The sequence below is a fragment of the Zootoca vivipara genome, chromosome 6 (genome assembly GCF_963506605.1).
Source record: "Zootoca vivipara chromosome 6, rZooViv1.1, whole genome shotgun sequence".
Lineage (NCBI taxonomy): Eukaryota > Metazoa > Chordata > Lepidosauria > Squamata > Lacertidae > Zootoca > Zootoca vivipara.
In genome coordinates, this window is record NC_083281.1 from 14,859,940 (window position 1) to 14,878,462 (window position 18,523).

The following is an 18,523-nucleotide window of genomic DNA, read 5'->3' on the forward strand; positions in this document are numbered from 1 at the left end:
ATTGCAGGGGGTTGGACTAGATGCCCCTTGGGATCCCATCTTCAACAATTCTATGAATAACAGCCTGCAGGATGCAGGGAGATCCCAGAAGAGGAAATTGGGGCAAAAGGAATTACTGGTGGATTTTGAAATCCATCCACGGATTATTGGGAGAAAGGGGAATTTGAATTTGATTCTCCCATCCTGACTCTTTGTCAACAAGGAAAAACCAAACCTGTTCAGATCTAATGACAGGTAGGTAGCCGTGTTGGTCTGCCGTAGTCGAAACAAAATAAAAAAAGTTCCTTCCAGTAGCACCTTAGAAACCAACTAAGTTTGTCATTGGTATGAGTTTTCGTGTGCATGCACACTTCTTCAGATACACTGTTTAGATCTAAATGCATGTTCCGCTTCCAATAGCAGATGTTTTGTGCTCAGCAAATAATCACCCTTAGCTTTTCCAGAAACGCAGTTGCTACCGGTAGCTTGGCCCTCGATCCCAGAGCTGTGGAGCATCATGTTTCCTGCAGAAGAGCGGAGTGTTGTTGCTGGGCACAGAACTTCAGCATCCTGGGATTTCATAGAATCGTAGAGTTGGAAGAGACCACAAGGGTCATCCAGTCCAACCCCCTGCCAAGCAGGAAACACCATCAAAGTATTCTTGACATATGCCTGTCAAGCCTCTGCTTAAAGACCTCCAAAGAAGGAGACTCCACCACACTCCTTGGCAGCAAATTCCACTGCCGAACAGCTCTTACTGTCAGGAAGTTCTTCCTAATGTTTAGGTGGAATCTTCTTTCTTGTCGTTTGAATCCATTGCTCCGTGTCTGCTTCTCTGGAGCAGCAGAAAACAACCTTTCTCCCTCCTCTATATGACATCCTTTCATATATTTGAACATGGCTATCATATCACCCCTTAACCTTCTCTTCTCCAGGCTAAGCATACCCAGCTCCCTAAGCCGTTCCTCATAAGGCATCGTTTCCAGGCCTTTGACCATTTTCGTTGCCCTCTTCTGGACACGTTTTGGACACGATTTGTTTTGTTTTTCCAAGTTTCCAGACCTCATGGACGCAAACACGCATTTACATGTAACAAGATGGAACTGCAGCGATTGTGAGGCAGAGCTTCGGGGCCCTGTGTTAACTCCTGGCATCCCCAGGACCAGCAGAATAAATCTTGCAATCAAGCTAATGTATGCAATGTACTTGATTTGCATAATTCTTCCCTCCTCCCAACCGGAGAATCTAGGTGCCACCACCCCACCCCCAGCTTCTTATATATTCTGGGTTCAAAATCCTAATCAGGCCTAAACTGCCTTGGGTTAGCCTGCCTGGTATTTCTGCACATTTCCAAAAATGAATCCTGTGGGGATTACACGAGGAAATTGTGCTGGCATGTGTGGGAATGACTGAGATCTGGTGCTGGCAAGCCACACCGATCTTCGAGAGTGTGGGCATTAGCGCGGCAAGCCGGCTAATGTCAGAATGGGAAACATGTGAAGAAGGACAGGCCAGAGGCTCAGGTCAGCAGGGCAACAGGTCACAACAGAGCTAGAAGGATCTAGGAGGATCTGGACGGAACTGGATGAATCAGGACAAACCAGATGGGTCAAGCCAAGGAGGGCAACACAATGGGAATAAGGAGGGGGTGTTTACAGAGTGACATGTGCTTGGAGCATGGACAGAGGGCATGGCAAAACAACACGTGGGCTATGGAGGATGTCTTAGGGAGTGACCGGTTGTGACGTTACAGGAAACATCACCTTGTATGGGACTGCACTGCTGTAATTGGCTAGAAGTTACACTGTCGTTGTAATGATTAACTGTCATCCTGAGCTTTCAATAAAAGGAAGCGCTCGAGCTCTGCTCTTGGTCGCCTTCCCATTGAGTTCAACCTGCCTCGAATCGTGTCGTCTTTGCCCCTGCCCTTAAAACTGGAATGTGCTGCAGAAATATAAGAAATGCAGCTTCTTCTCAAGGCGACTCATCACTTATGTACTGCAAATAAATAGCCACAAACATCACAGGTCATTTCGATCTTTGAATTTATTATTATCAATAATAATAATTAACGGCACCATTATTAGTTGCTTTTTTTATCTGAAATTCTCATATTGAGAAAAGAAATAGCAAACTTTTTTTCCTAGCGAAGAAAATTAGCAAACTTATTTTTTTTCCATAAACAATTTAAATTTTAGCACAATGTTCTCTTTTTTCCATATTTCAAACACGAAAATATATATATATATATATTATTTTGGAATATTACAAAAAAGATAAATAGAATATAAAATTGTTTGAATAAATAAAGAGTCTATAAATAGTTTACATTTTGGTTTTTTCGCTTATCGCAGTATTACAAGGTAAACATTGAGGGCTCATTTTAAATGAAATAAAAATACACACAGACACATACGTTCCCCACAATAATTAGACGCAGGTAATTAGCATCAACATTATATATATATATAATATATATATATTATATATATATAATGAGATTAAGAATTCCACCCCAACCCCTCATGGCTGCTCAGTCCCTCCTTAAGCCTCTGGTCTCCATCCTTCCACGCTCATAGTGATCAGTGTAAATAAGTGTGAAATAGCAAGACACACCTAGGTGCGATCATGGGCTGAGGGTGGCTTTTTCCCACCTTTCCACCAAAAGACAGAAAACCACAGGCGGGGGGTCTCTTCTTTTGCAATCTCAGAAAAATTCAAGGTTCCTCCAGCTTCCATGCTAACGGCCAATGCTATTTTGATTTTTGATTTTCGGTTAAACCCAACTCTCAGCCCCTTGTTGTTTGTGTGCGAGGGGATGGGGGTTGCCCATTAAGGCACCGAGGTGCAGGCATTCACAGTATGTTAGAAGCAACCAGGTATTTTTTATTTTATTTTAAAAAATAAATAAACGGGAAACCAGCAGAGGAAACACCATCATGATGGCCTCTCTCCTCAGCCAAATTTCCAACCGCCGTGTCGTCTGTTCCCCCTTCCCAAAGAGGAAGAGTTAATTTGCTACATACAAAGTGGGGTGGGGGCGACGAGACGGGCGAAACTGCTCCATTTCCCCACTGCGGAGATATTTGGGACGGCTTGGGGCTTGGAGGAGTGATGCTCGACAGGTAGAGGAATGCCAGGGACAAGATGACCCATGGAATCCCTCTCAATGTGTCTGTGATCTCCACCTCCCCCCCAAGCCAAAGCAAAGGAGTTTAGCAGACTGGGGAGGGATGAAGGAATGTTACGGGGGGGGGGGGGAGAGATCTCCTAGCTGCCACCCCGTAACAGCAAAATTTCACAGGATGGACAAAAGAGACACGAGAGAGGTGGGCAGTTGGGATAAGCCTCACACTTTCGGCTTTTATCTGCCCCATCCAACATGGCACTTTCAGGGACAAGGCACTGTTTTCCCTCTTTTTGCGTAGTTTTAAGAGAGCGGAAGTGGAGGCGGAGCTCTGTAAGGGGTCAGCAACCAGAGGCCAGGGAGCCAAACCCGGCCATCGCCAATCTCTCTCTCTTTAGTCTCTCGCCAGAGGAATCATCCTGTTTCGTCCGATTTGCGATTTCCACTGCAGTGGTGGGTTAAATGAATGGGAAGGGGGAGGGTTTGTCATGTTAAAAAGGGTGTGCTGGGGGGGGGAATGTCACTAGGGTGGGGAAGAGCAAAACCCAGGTGAGGAAGCAGAGGGTGGGGGGGGGACTGCCCCACTGTCAAAGGCTTGCTCCGGTCACCTGCCAATCACATTGCTAACTACCTGCTGTTGGACGCAAGCGAGACTCTCGGCCCCTGACGTATTGGATTGGGGGGCTGTGCCCTCTTCGAGCCAGCGCAAGGCACTTGTGGGGTAAACACAACAAGCCAGAACCAATTTGGGTTGTTGTTATTTTCTCTCTCTCTCTCTTTTAAAAGGCGTTTTCCAGGCACACTTCGACGGAGGGGAGACAGGAAGGAGGGTTCCAGCCTCCTCTTTTGCGCTTTTCTCTCCCTCTTCCGCCGGTGAAAAGGACGCGGCAAAACACCAGGAAGTCCTGCGTGCGGCTTCTTGACCCGGGCCAGTGACTGCTCTGAGGGATCGAGTCCAAAGGGTGGTTCAAACAGGCCCCCACAAACCGGGAAGGTCATATGAAACACCTGCGCAGCGACAAATCACTCCCCGTATAAATCCACAAACTGGCAAAGGCGGCCGTTGCCGGGAGGGCTCACTCCGAGACGGAGATTCGGTTGAAGATGGGCAGCCGGTTGCTGCTCCCCACGGGCCCGCTGGGGGCGTGGAAGTCGAAGACGGGCGAGTCGGAGCCGCTCAGGCTGCTGGAGCTGCTGTAGCAGTCGGGGTCGGAGAGAGAGTTGGAGGAAGGCGTCCGGGGCAGGTTGCCAGAAGCGGCCGCAGAGGTCGGCGTCCCCGGGGCAGCGGAGAAGAGGTCCCGGTGTTGGGTCTGGAGAGGGCCGGACAAGCTGGCTGACTTGCCGCAGCGGCACGAGCAGCACCCCCCGGAGGCCGGGATGGCCAGGGCCTCCCCCAGCGTGTGGAAACGAGAGATGGGATCTGAGTTCAGGTGCCCAAAGGTCGGGGAGAGGAGGTCGGCAGGGGCCGGAGGCGGCGAGACGGACGGCGCCCGGGCAAAGGAAGCTGGGTCGGTGATGCCGTGCAGAGGGGAAGAGCGGCGCCCGGCCGGCACTCCGGAGTAGCTGACGCTCTGGCGCAGGAGCTGCGGCGAGGACGAGGACGGCGAGCAGGCCTGCGCCTCCTCGAGGGAGTGGATGAAGTGGCAGCGGGAGCCGTAGGGGCACTCGCCGTGGATGTAGAACTTGTGGCACAGCTCCGTCTTGTACTTGGGGTGGCGGCTGACCGTGCGCAGCTCGGCCGCGCCGTGGGCAAACTGGCACTTGGCCCCGTACTTGCACTTGCCCGTCTCGCTGAAGGTGCGGCACAGCTCTGTTTTGTAGCGGGAAGAGAGCGGAGGTGCGGCCAGCGAGGGCAGCTTGAGGGGAGGGAAGCCCGGAGGGGGTGGCGGCAGCGCCTTGCTGCCTTCGATGAGGCTGATGGAGCGGTCGGGCCTCAAAGGCGGGCGGCGGGCAGGCTCGCTGAGGGGGCGCAGCTGCTGCTCGGAACCGGGGCTCCAGTGGCTACGAAGGGGCCACAGCTGGGAGGAGGAGTCCCCGCTGCTGTAGGGCGTGTCCAGGGAACAGGCGGAGTCGCGGCGCGAGGAGGGCATGTCCTGGTCCTCGTTCAGCGACAGGTTACGCAGGTTCTGCAGGGAGAGAGAAAAAAAGAGACACATGAGCTTTCGGTGTTGCCGGCCCAGCTGCCTTGTGCTTTATTTTTAAGCAGAGGTTGGACGGCCCTCTGTCATGGATGACTCAGTTGAGATTCCTGCATTGCAGGGGGCTGGACTGGATGAAGTCCCAGGGGCAGTGGCATGCGGGCAGTGGGAACTAGGCTAGTCCCCTAAATGTCCCCCTAGAGCAGGGGCGCGGGCTGCTGCCAGGCTGCATCAGTCTGTCCCGCCACCAGGCGAGCAGGACGAGTGAGGGCGGTCTTTAAATTTTCGTGGCCGTTTCCTGCTCCCTGGCCGGGAGAGCGGAATGCATGAGGGTGGGACGAACAAAACTAGGAAGCAGACCAAATTCCAACGAAGAGGGACTGGCAAGTGAAGTTCATGGAATACGCAGAGTTAAGAGACCAAGAGTACCCAAAATTCAACAACAATTGGAGTACAGTAAATTAAAAAAATATCTGAAAGATTACTGCAGCGATTAAAATTTTTTGACTGGGCTAGAATGACTCTTGTAAAGATAACTAGTGGAAACAGTGGGAAAGATGGTAAATAGAATATTAGATACAATTGGAAAGGGATATAAGATAGAATTCTGTGGACCCAAGTAAGAGGTGGAGGGAAGTCTGGTGCAAACCGAGCGTTTGAGGAATGCCTGGTTGTCATTTTGGGGCAAGTCTTATTTCCCAACAGATGGAATGACTCTGGTGGATTAACCAATGACGACCTTGAGCTAGGTTAAGAACTTTGAGAGCTGGACGGAGGAAAGTCACTTGGCTCCAGGGACAGTCCACAATTATATTGGACTATTCTGACTGCTTTTTCTTAACGGCAACTGCAACAGAAAAAGCATTTTGGTGCCAGTAATTTGTTCTGACTGTGCAGATAAAATGTAACTAATTTTGCGGGATGGGGTATGGGGTGTGTGAAAACAGTCTTGATCCAATGATTCTCAGATGGTAGAGATGTCAAGCAGCAAACTCCAACACTGTGCTTCTTCTGTACAAGCTCTGTCCCCAAAGGCAGCCTATAAATAAGTTTACAAACACAGGTAGATGCCGGAAGTGTGTTGGAGACCAAAAATCTGGGAGGTCGTTATCTCCCTGAGATCCTGCCCTAGAAATGGCTGCTATGGGATAAAAGACCAAGATTTCAAAGGAGGCTCCTCTTCGCCCAACCTCAATCCTTTGCCCCTCTCTCCAAGGACGTCAAAAATTATATCCTAGTAATTGCATTCCTATTCCACCTTCCCTCCCCTGCAAAAAAAAGAGAGCTCTCGTTTAATCCCCACAACAGCCTTGCGAGGCAGGTTAGGCGGGAGGGAGAGTGACTGGCCCATAATCTTCATGGCCAAGGGCAGGGATTTGAACTCGGGTCTCCCAGGTCCTAGTTCTACATCACACAGGCTGCCGCGACAAGGCAGCTGGTGGAAGAGGAGGTGGAGGCAGCACTGAGGAAGGGCTAACAGGTTTCTGAAAGCAGAGCAGGCCTCGGTGCGAAGCAGGAAAGGGTGACGTCAGGCAGTTTCATATAGCCGCGGTGGGTTGGGTCGCAGTTATTTTTAACTCTGGGCCTGCGCCAGAGCTGGAGGGGGAACAGCTGCTCCTCTGACTGCGGAGAGCCAGAAACCTGGAGATCGGGAGGGAGGGAGGGTTGTGGGAGCCCAGAAAGCCTTTCACCTACTAGAGGCACATTATCACTTTGCTATCGTCTGGTCTAATTAAGGAGGTAGGAAGCATCTGGCTGCTGGATCAGGCCCAAAGGGGCCCGCTGAGTCCAGCAGCCTGCTCTCGCCGTGGAAAATACCCCAGCAAACCTAGAAATCAGGATAGACTGCCACTGGAGCTGGAGGTTCCACAAGTACCTCAGAAGAGCCTGCGCACCTATAGTCCAATATCATGTTCTTATACCAGATGCCAATAGGGGGAAACCCCTCGATCGAGTGGGGTGCAAGCTCCTGAGCCTAGGGGACAAGAGAACTTCCCAGAGGCTGCCTCATTTCATAGAAACACAGAATCACAGGGTTTGACGGTACTCCAGAGTCATCTAGACCACCCCCCTGCAATGCAGGGATGTCAACTAGAGCAGAGTGTGCAATCTCAGCTTAGATGGATGAGGCGAGACAAGCGAGACAGGATGGACAGGGCGCAGCTGAGGCGGGTGGCAGCGTGGGGGCGGCCCAGGTAAGAAAAGGCGGCCCTGTTTAGAAAAGATTTGCTAAACAGGAATTGCTCGGCAGATGAGTGGCAGGAGCCTGACAAACAGGAAGAGGAAGTCCTGCCCCCAGGAAGTGGCAAGCATCTTTTATTAAAAAAAAAAGTTAGATGGGGGAGAGATTGCAATGGAAACACACATGCATAGGGAAGGAAGGTTGTTAATGGAAGATCTCTAGCCAGGAAGCAGGCTTCGTTGAACCATGAGATCTAGAAACTTGAAATGAATGCCGAGGTGCAGAAAGGATGAAGACTCAAGTTTTCTTCTGCGTGTCCACATGATTTCACTGTTCCCCACGCCTACACTCGAGGTCCCTTCAACTTCTGACAAATATCCAGAGTTGCACATTTGTGTGTTATTAGGAATAGCGTGGTGCAATGGTGAGAGTACCTAGGATCAGGAGCTGGGTTCAAATGCCTAATCAGTCGCATGAAGCTCACTGCTGCCTTTCTCACTCTAACCTACCTCACAGGGTTGTTGTGGGGATTTAAAAGAAGAGAACCATGTACACAACGCCTTGAGATCCTTAGAGGAAAAGGTGGGGTATATAACTGCAATAAATAAATAAGGTAAAAAAGAGGGGGACCTTCCTCATCTTGCACCAACAAACAACACTTCCTGAGTGGCACTTGCAAAAACCCAAGCCGCCCCAGACTTATCTGTGACTGAGATGCCAGAAAATGTCTTTGCATCAGAAATCAGGTGTCAAACTAAACTTGCATGTACTGTCAAAAAATAAAAATGGACCTTCTTCGGGAGGCTAACCGCTGTTTATTTGTTTTTGTTTTTAATCAAGACTTTCCAAAGCTGCAGGATTTATTAAAAGCAATCAAAACAAGAGCACAGTCTCCCTGATGGGAGTCTTTTGCTTTAAAACATTTTTTTTATATAAATGAGAAAAAATTTTACACCCTATTGCCCAAAACCTGTAATATGGAAAACTGGGCAAAATATACACCATGCCTAGACAGCGCTTTTAAAATTAAATGCTGGGGCTAAATTCTCAAAGTGTGTGAGATCACAAGGGAAGAGAGCACGATTGAGCATGTGCCGTGTTCTTCCCCAGAACTCCACGACCAAATATAAACCAGGCTCCACCTACAGGTATATCTACAATCTGGAGGACTAGAAACTTGGGAGGGGGAAATAACTTCCTCATTTTGCCACCTGGCCTGTTAATCTTCATGAATTGGCTCCTTAATCATCCAAGCCATAAGACCCCTTATCAAGATGTGGTAAGAGTCACCACCTATTTCTCAATCTTTCACTGGCATGATCTGATCTGTGGCGTTTGGTGAACTGGGGTGACGCATGCAAAAATGATGGGCGGTCGCTGCAGATTCTCTCAAATGCATTTGGAGATATTCTGCAAAGTGGCCCTCCAACATAGCCCAGCAGCCAACGCAGCTTCTGAGTTTGACAGCTCACGCCAGGATGGGGGAACCTGCTATCATTCCTTCCTGCCTGTCGAGAAGGGTGTGGTCTATTTAAATTAGCAGGGCTGTCTGGGGCTGGTGGGAATTGTAGTCCAAGACACCTGGCGGGCGCCAGCTTGGCAAATGCTCTCTAGGCCAGGGAGGCCTATAATAATAAGGCCTCTTGCTCCAGAAGGTGCTCATGGCATCCACATTTTAAGTACGGTAGGAATATTCTCTGCTCCAGAGAAGCGGACACGGAGCAATGGATTCAAACGACAAGAAAGAAGATTCCACCTAAACATTAGGAAGAACTTCCTGACAGTAAGAGCTGTTCGGCAGTGGAATTTGCTCCCAAGGAGTGTGGTGGAGTCTCCTTCTTTGGAGGTCTTTTAAGCAGAGGCTTGACAGGCATATGTCAAGAATGCTTTGATGGTGCTTCCTGCTCGGCAGGGGGTTGGACTGGATGGCCCTTGTGGTCTCTTTCAACTGTAAGATTCTATGATTCTATTTTGGGGTTCTGTTTTAAAGAAAATATCTGTAGAAAATGCAAGCTACTTCCTTGCTCACACAGAGACAGAGAAGCCTTTTGCGCATTTGATGAGGCTGACATTCGCATGAGGACCAGCAGGTTTTGTGGACGTGGTCGCAAGGCTGCTTCCATTGATGTGGGCCTCGCTTCAGAGGGGTGGGCTGTTGCTTAATGCATTTTCTGCTGTGGGACTGAAAACACGCCACCTCCAACTATTTGCGGAGATTTACTTGCACTCGCCCTCTGCCCGAAGTATTCCACATAACCCAAAAACTTTAATTCCTCATTTCTCAATCTAGTCAAAGCCTTCTTGGGCTCCCAAGTGACCGAACCCTTTATGGGCGGGTTGTAAACTAACTTCATTTATTTACGATTTGCACAGCCTGCCGGGAAACAAAATCAAACGTATAGAGGCTTGCATGTTTATTTGAATAAATTCCTATGTAACTCTCACCATAAGTCCCAGGACATGTTACAACAGCAAAATATACATTCAACAAACAAACGATTCAGGCCCATTCAGTCTTTTCTGTAGAGGAAACTATGACACACCCTCTCAACAAAGGTAAATGTTTTGCTTGATTCAATTGTGGGTTTTTTCTTGTCCCTCTTCCCGAGGAGATCAGGATGGTGAACGAGGTTCTTTCTCCACCCCTATTTTATACTCACAACAGCCCTGTAAAGTAGGGCAAGTCATTGGTCCGAAGTGACCCGGGGGATTTGAACCCCATATCCTAATGGTTGGGACCTAATCCAGCACCACATTGTATTGGCTCCATTATATAGCAAATATTATATTTTAGAACTCTTAACAGATTCTGCAGAGAAAATTCAAATGTGTCACAGCGATTCTGTGCAGGGCAATGACAGAATTTCATTTCCTGGGTCTTTTGCGGGATTGAAACTCATGCACCCATCCTGGACTGCTGCAGTTTAAGGAAAGGGCGTTGGGGGGGGGGAAATAGGGGCTTGTGAAATCTGAAGTCGGGGTGCTTTATAGCATTAGCACAGAAAAGCCTGCTTGATTTCACAGCCCCAGCCAAGGAGAAAGAAAAGAAGAAACAGGACTACTGACCTAGAAAAAATGCGGTTCCTCACTCCAGGAAGTAAGCCAGCAAAAAATAACAATGTGCCTGTCCCCTCCCATTCCCTTCTGAGCCACCCACCACCCAATTTGGAGAGAACCAGGTGGGGCAGAATCTAGGAAGGGGGCACAAACAACCCCCCCTCCAAAACAAAGTAGCCAAATAGGCAACCATCTTCCTCTATACAGTTCCTTCCATTTCTCAAAAGAAAGGTTGGCTTGAGCCACATTTCTCATATTTCTATTTTTCCTCAACAGAAGCCAGATAATCAGAGAGGGGAATCCTGCAAAACAACTGGAGCCCCTCACCAAGATTTTCCATGTAAGGATGACAGCTAGGGAGAAAGATATTCAGGGTTCCAAATGGGTGTGCTTTGCAGAGTAGAGCCACACTGGAGAGCAGGGGGAAGGGGGCGGCTTCAGCCCTTAGAAAACTAATTCCCAACACTCGCCTGGATTTTAACTCTTGCCTGAAAGGTGACACAGAGCTCTGTGTCACTCAAAAGCTTGCGTTGACATACAAGGAAATCTAGACACCCAAAAAGAACCATCTTACTTTAAAAAAACAAAAAAAATCTCTCTCTCTTTGACATAAACACACCACCAATTGTATGGAAAATGAGTCCCAAGCTGTCTTGGCAGAAGGAGGTCAGGCAGTGGGTGCTGTCAACAAGAAACCGCAGCGCCCCAAAGAAATTTTCCTACCCGAAAGTCAAAAAAGGACACCTCCTTCCTCCTAGCTCTGAAGTGGCGTCCACTTTAAAAAATAAAAATGACACCCAGTGGGTGGAGGCAGGAAAAATGGCCGGTCCAGCCCGGGATGTAGTTCAGTTTAGCAGTAAAAAAATACATCATTAAGTTTTACTATCCGGTGACCAGCAATCTCAAGAAGAAAAGGTTCCTGTCTGATCCAGGGATCTCTCTCACACACATAAACACAAACACACAAAAATATATTTCTAACTTCCAAGATTACACCAGCCCACAGAGCTGCCAGGAAAATCCCTTCCAACAATCAATCCCTAGGAGCCAAAATATCCCAGCCAAATCCAGGACTCTTTCCAGCCTCCCGTTCCCGGATCTTGGGTCTTTCTGGAAAGTCCAAAACCAATTTGGCGACTCGCTATCCGCGGAACAGAACGCGGAAGGGAGGGGGGAAAGGGAAGGGCTGGTAGCGGGGAACATCCGACCTTCCTTTTCGACCTCGGCTGGGAAGGAAAGCGGGCGAAAAGTAGTTGCCAGAAGCGCGGCGCGAAGCCGCGTAAAAAGCCCGAAACCAAAACGCAATGAAAACCGCGCGCTGAAAGGTTTTCTATTTCATGGAGGGCATTCCCTTCCTTCCTCTGGGAGAGCGAGGGGAACAGTCCCCAGCCCCTCCGCGGTTTTTCCGCGCTGCTGCGCGTACCTGGAAGATGGTGTTGACGTCCAAGATGGAGCTCATCGCGGAGTCGCGCTACGTGGGGCTCTCGGCTGTGGCTCCGGCTGCGCCGTCGCGTAAAGGCTACTTGTTGGGCTGCGCGCGTCGCGTCTCACGCGGGGAAGCTGAGAGCGCAGCGCCTCGGCAGCCGCCTTTTATTAAGGGCTTGCCGATGAGCTCATGGGGCGGAGACGCGGCAGCCGGAGCTGGAGGGGCAGGGAAGGCGGGTGCCCAGAAAGGGGGAGAGGGAGAGGGAAAGAAAGAAGGAAGGAAGGAAGAGGACCGGGGGGGGGGGCGCACAGGACATGGAGAGGAAATTTATTCGCCGCTTGTTCTTGCCAGGGCAGCGCAAAGCGACCTACAGAAACAAACAGGCCCAAGCCACATTTTTATGGTTTCCCAAACTTGGGTCTCTGCAGTTGTTTTTGGAAAGCAGTGCTAACCATCAGCCCTAACCACTGGTCCTGCTAGCTAGGGATGGTGGGAGTTGTAGTCCAACAACGGATGCAAATTTAGGAAACACTGTTCTAGGTCATAGAAGTTTAGAGTTGGAAGGAAGGACCATCGAATCACCACTAAAGCGTCCTCCTTGACATATGGCCACTTTCAAATTGTTTCCCAATGTTGTTTTCAATGCGGTAACCCGGCCTGGTGCCTTAGGGCGAAGGTCAGGGGATAACATGATTTTATTTATCTATCTTATCTACTGCAGTTCTTTAGCGCCCTTTATCCGAGGGTCACAGGGCAGCTTGCAATACTGTATAAAGAAACAAAAATGCATCAGGTAGTAACAATGAAAACAATACCCCCCCATCCCTCACACAGCTTAAAAGGCCATAGATTTAATTAGCCAAAGGCTATTGATAATAATAATTAATAAATAAAGATTAATACATCATTAATCCCGCATGTCTACATTAAAAGCGAGGAGAAACTATGCATTGGAACAGGGGTAGGCAAACTAAGGCCTGGGGGCCGGATGCGGCCCAATCGCCTTCTCAATCCAGCCTGTGGATGGTCCAGGAATCAGCATGTTTTTACATGAATAGAATGTGTGCTTTTATTTAAAATGCATCTCTGGGTTATTTGTGGGGCCTGCCTGGTGTTTTTACATGAGTAGAATGTGTCCTTTTATTTAAAATGCATCTCTGGGTTATTTGCGGGGCATAGGAATTCGTTCTCCCCCCCCTTTCAAAATATAGTCTGCCCCCCCCCCACAAGGTCTGAGGGACAGTAGACCGGGTGCTCCCTGCTGAAAAAGTTTGCTGACCCCTGCATTAGAAACATCACCCCAAAAGTCCACAGGTGGTCAAAAGCCAAAAGGCCTGGTTCAAGAGGGGTGTTTTTGCCTGCCCCCCCTCCCACTGCCTCACCACCTCTTTTCTCGGGAAAGTTCAGCCTGAGTCTGGCAGTGCTGGGCCATCTAGGTTTTTTTGCCAGCACAGACTGGAAGCAGCTGGGCAGGGCTTTAGGTGAGGGTGGGGGGTGCTCCAGAGAGACGTAAGAAGAGGGTGCTTGATCGGATAAAAAGGGGACCCATTTGGGCCAGCATTCTATTCCTATAAACCTAGGAATCAAGGTAGACTGCCTCTGGACCAGCAGGTTTCATAAGGGTGTAAGTAAGAAGAGCCTGGCAGCTAGATCACCTTTTGTAGGTGTGCAGTGTGGCACACATGGCCTCCTACATTTTATCCTCACAACAGGCCTGAGAAACATTGACTGGCTCAAGGGCACCCAGTGAGCTTCATGGCTGGAGGGGGGTGGGGGGGTTGGATACTGAATCTCTTCCTAATTCATCGCTTTAATCGCTCCACACCCTCACCCCACGGTCACCTCCAGACAACCAGTCTGTTGAGCATTTATCACCCTACGCTCCCCAGCGGATTTCCCCATCACTTTCCTTACCGCAAACAGTCCAGTTTTGTGCGAGAAGCAGGTTCGTTGCGCAAGAGCTCCAGATCTGCTTTGACTGTGCAACCTGACTTTGCTGGAGGGCGACAGAATCCCACAAACAAACAAAAAAGCACGGTCTGGGAACCGTCGCCCCTCTCTTACGTGTGGCTGAAGCTTGGTTGTGAAAATCTCCAGGTGGTTCGCATTGAGAATGAAGCAAGAAAATTAGTTTTCAAAACAGTTAAAAGCAACTGTATTTAAAACGTTTCCCCCAGTTTAAAACCAGCAACAAACTTAAAAGGCAGTTTAAGACACAAACTAGCGTTATACATATCTAGGCTTGCCATTTGTCAGGAAAATTCCTGACATGTCCTGGTTTTAAGGTGTGGAAATGGAGTCAGGGGGGGGGGCGAATTTTGCCGAATCTGCTAAATGTCAGGGAAAACCCGGGTGCCTGGCAATGCGATGGAAAAAGGAGCGGAAACAGCTCCAAAGGCTTAAAATCACCATTTTGGGCGGAGGTTTATCCAATAATCTTGTTTTTATTTGAATGATGATTTCGTTTTTTGGACGTTGTAAAGTGGTGCTGTTGCCCATCATTTTATTGTTTTGTTCTCTTTGCGAACCTCTTTTGACCATACTGTACATATTTTTGGGTAATGCATCCCCCTCAACATTCCTCCGAGGAAAATAAGGATGTCCTATTCTGTAATAATGTTAATAATAATTTTATTATTTATACCCCACCCCGGGTGGCCATCTGATTGGGTTGCCCCAGCCACTCTGGGTGGCTTCCGACATATATAAAAACATAATAAAACACCCACTATTTAAAAACTTCCCTATACTGTACAGTGGTACCTCAACTTATGAAGGCAAACTTTGGAAGTCGAATCCTTCATAAGACGAAGCGTCCATTTTGCGCATGCGCAAAGCGTGATTTTGCACTTTGCGCGTGTGCAGAATGTGCGTGCGGCGAAAATACTTCCGGGTTTGCGGACTTCGGAAGTCGAAACCTTCGGAAGTCGAGGCATTCGGAAGTCGAGGTACCACTGTACAAGGTTGCCTTCAGATGTCTTCAAAAGGTTGTACAGTGACTAATCTTCTTGGCTCTGGGGTCCCATAACTCCATACCCGGCAACATTTCTCTGATGAAAATACGGACGTCCTAAGGAAAAGCCAGACAGGATCAAATCACAAACCGGGATGGCTTTTATAAATCTGGGACCGTCCCTGGAAAACAGGGACATTTGGAGGGTCTGGTAATGTAGTGGAGCTGTGTATAGGTATTATGGAATAATAAGCAAACAATATAATGAATTAAAAATAATGAAATGAATGAGCACGGGGCAGGGGTAAGCATCGTCCGCCGTCCAGAGAAGTTCTCCTGATCAAACAAATCAGAGCTGCCCCGTGGCTTGTCTAGGGAAGCTTCCTCACGGACTGTGCCTTGTGGGCAGGTCAAATCTGGGCCAGAACCAGTACCAGATTTATTTATTTTTTGGCAGTGGGTGAAGCCTTGGCGCAGTGCCAGCTACCGGCCTCCCAGTCCACCCACAAGGGGCACCATGTCCCCTCTCTGCCCCCCCCCACTGAAAAGCATCGGGGTGAGCCCCCGTGAAGAAGTTGGTGAATGGCAGGGTTGGCGAGGGGAACTGCCAAGTTGGGTTGACCACTGGTCCCAGGGCTGCAGCCTCCTGCCGTGGGGCAGTGGGCCGCCTGCTGTGGTGTGGGCTGTAACACGTACTTGAGGGCGCTAAGCCCTGATTGCATCTTGGGACTCACCCTTGCGACCAGCACGCGGCTGTCTCGTTGCTTATTTCCATTTATCCCTTGCATTTCTAGCTCACCTACATCCCAAGGAGCTCAAGGTAGCGAACCTAGTTCTCCTCCTCCTCATTTAACCCCCCCCCCACAACGACCCTGCGTGGTAGGGTAGGCAGAGAGATGCAGTGACAGCTCTCCAAGGGCGCTCTTGACAAAATTGCACTCTGCCAGTCCCCAGAGAGCCGGAGGCCAATTGTTCCAGGATGAGTGACTAACCGCGAACGGGTTCTTGAATAGCAAAGGGCTGCACTCTGGATATTGGCCCCGACCCCTCCTCCAGTTACGGTGCCGACTGAGCTGGGTCCCCCCCCCCTCACACAGAAGAGGGGCTTTATTATTTTGTGATGAGATCTGTCATTCCCGTCTGGGCAAATCCCAGGACCTTCCTATAGAGGGAGCAGCTTCTTCCTGGCCTGTGCAGAAATCCCAGAAGGAATTCTGCCCTGGTTCAGCATCTCTGGGTGCCTCCAGACCGACAGGTATTTTGTGGGATAGATTCAAGTACATCCCAAAACTTTAGGTTTGCACAACTGACATGGATGAGAGGGCTCTGTGCTTCATTTATAACATAAAACATAACTACTGATCACAGGACATCCGGAAAGTATAATAAAACAATGCAGCTGCATAAGAACAGGAATCCTTCCCAAAATATAATATTGTTTGTCCTCAAATCTTCCTGCCATGCTTCCCATCCCCTCATGCCACATCAGTGGGGCACACCACAACTTTTGAGAACCACTGCCCTAATGCAACAACTCTTGGGCGGACCTACTGTTTAGGGGAGTTTGTTGGGGGGGGATAGTTATTATTATTATTAATCTTTTTGTACTTTCTGACAGTAAAGGTAAAGGTAAAGGACCCCTGGACGGTTAAGTCCAGTCAAAGGCGACTGTGGGGTTGTGGTGCTCATTTCGCTTTCAGGCCGAAGGAGCCAGCGTTTGTCCACAGACAGCTTTCCGGGTCACGTGGCCAGCAGGACTAAACGGTTTCTGGTGCAAATGAACACCATGACGGAAACCAGAGCACACAGAAACGCCATTTACCTTCCCACCGCAGCGGTACCTATTTATCTACTTGCACTGGCGTGCTTTCGGACTGCTAAGTTGGCAGGAGCTGGGGCAGAGCAACGGGAGCTCACCCCGTCCCGGGGATTTGAACCTCCGACCTTCAGATAGGCAAGCCCAAGAGGCTCAATGGTTTAGACCACAGCGCCATCCCCTTTACCTTTTTCTGGCAGTAAGAGCAGTTAGGCAGTGGAATGGACTCCCTTGGGCAGTTGTGGACTCTCCTTCCTTGGGGGTTTCTAAGCAGAGGTTGGATGGCCATCTGTCCTGGATGCTACAGCTGAGATCCCTCCATTGCAGGGGGTTGGACTAGATGACCCTCAGTACCCCTTCCAACCCTACATTTCTATGATTCTATAATTCCATGCAAGTCCCCGACGCAACTACTACTTCCACACTTCTCTGCAGGCAAAGAGTTCTACTGTTTTCAACGCTTGACCTCCAGGGACCAGGGCTACTCTCTCTCGCCAAGTGACGCCGAGGAGGAAGCGATTTGCCGGCTGACCCACCCTCCCCGTGGGCTAATTGTTTTGAGCTGCACAATCCAGCAGTGTCTAAGCCAAGGCCAGCCGCTCTCAGTCTTTCCTGGGTTTCCCCTGCAAGGGGCAAGCTTGTAGCCGCACATTTCTGTGAAATGGGCATATTGGATCCCCCCCAGAAAGGATAAATCTGTGAAACATTTTCCTGCATGGGGAGCACCCAGGCCATAATAAATGCCTTCCCAGAAGCACCCAGAATGTCTGGAAAAGTGCTTAAAGAGGTGCAGAAGGGAGCAGTGTGTGTCTCTCTGTGTGTTTAACCTGCACTGCAACGCACAGAAGGGCCCTGATTGGCTGAGCTGCTGCCATGTCACAGAAGATCAGGTGAAAGGGTTTATGCTGCTGGTGGTTTTACTGCTGCCTTCGTTTCCCAATCACGAGAGGAGGCCTAGCGGGAAGGAGGAGGTGGAGAAAGCTGAGCAAAGCTGTTTTGGAGTCTCAGCAGCCGAGAAGTCACTGAGGCCAAAGGAACAGCCTCCTAGCCAGCTAGCCAAGAAGCCTCATTTTCTTGGTTGTAAAGTCCGAACTGCAGGAAACGGCAATGCCCTTTTGCAAAAGTAAAGGTCCTGGGTCGCAGAAATTAAACAAGGAGCACCTTGAAGCTTCTTCTTCTTTGAGCCTCTGGCAAAGGGGTGGGGAGGACTTTCGGTTTTGAAATTGCTCAAGCTGTCTTGTTTTGATTTCTTTTTCTCAGGTGACTCGTGTGCCGTGACTCACCGCCCCAGAGATGTTCCTGTAAGGCCTGCAATGGCAAAACAGAACCCCATTTCTTGCACCTCCCCCCCCCCCCGCCGCCTCACGTTTGCATAACGTCTAACTGTAAACACGGAGCGGAACCAAAAGGGGTTCCTGTAAGAAAAGGGTTGTTTATGTATACATTTCCTGGATATTAAAATATCAGTCTCTGTTTACTCATTGCTTTCTATGGAACTGATGACGGCAGGGTTCCTACAGGTCTCCGCTGCTTTGTTTTGTCACATGCGAAAGTCTGCAGAGGTTGAGAAAACAGAAAATATGACATGATTTTTTTCACATCGCCATAAACTGTAAACCGAGAGCTATCATGGGTGAGTGAATTGGGGCCACTTTGCTCAGGGGAGAATCAAACTACAACCCCTGCCTTCTGATTGGCAGGTGCCAATCTCATGTCCTCCAACATTCCTCCGATGAAAATACAGACATCCCCTCCAACATTTCTCTGATGAAAATAGGGATGTCCGAGAAAAGCAATGACAAACCTAGACAGCATCTCAAAAAGCAGAGACATCACCTTGCTGAC

The 18,523-nt window shown here is 49.3% G+C and overlaps 1 protein-coding gene across 1 annotated transcript; it reads right to left on the bottom strand.

Moving 5' to 3' along the window:
• Positions 1 to 1,343: 1,343 nt before the first annotated feature.
• Positions 1,344 to 12,032, bottom strand: ZFP36 (ZFP36 ring finger protein). The gene is made up of 2 exons (XM_035118380.2): positions 11,907 to 12,032; positions 1,344 to 5,232 (listed from the first exon to the last, which is right to left on the bottom strand). Exons 1-2 carry the CDS (start codon positions 11,940 to 11,942, stop codon positions 4,183 to 4,185), a joined length of 1,086 nt encoding a protein of 361 aa, XP_034974271.2. The 5' UTR covers positions 11,943 to 12,032; the 3' UTR covers positions 1,344 to 4,182.
• Between the last annotated feature and the right edge of the window lie 6,491 nt (positions 12,033 to 18,523).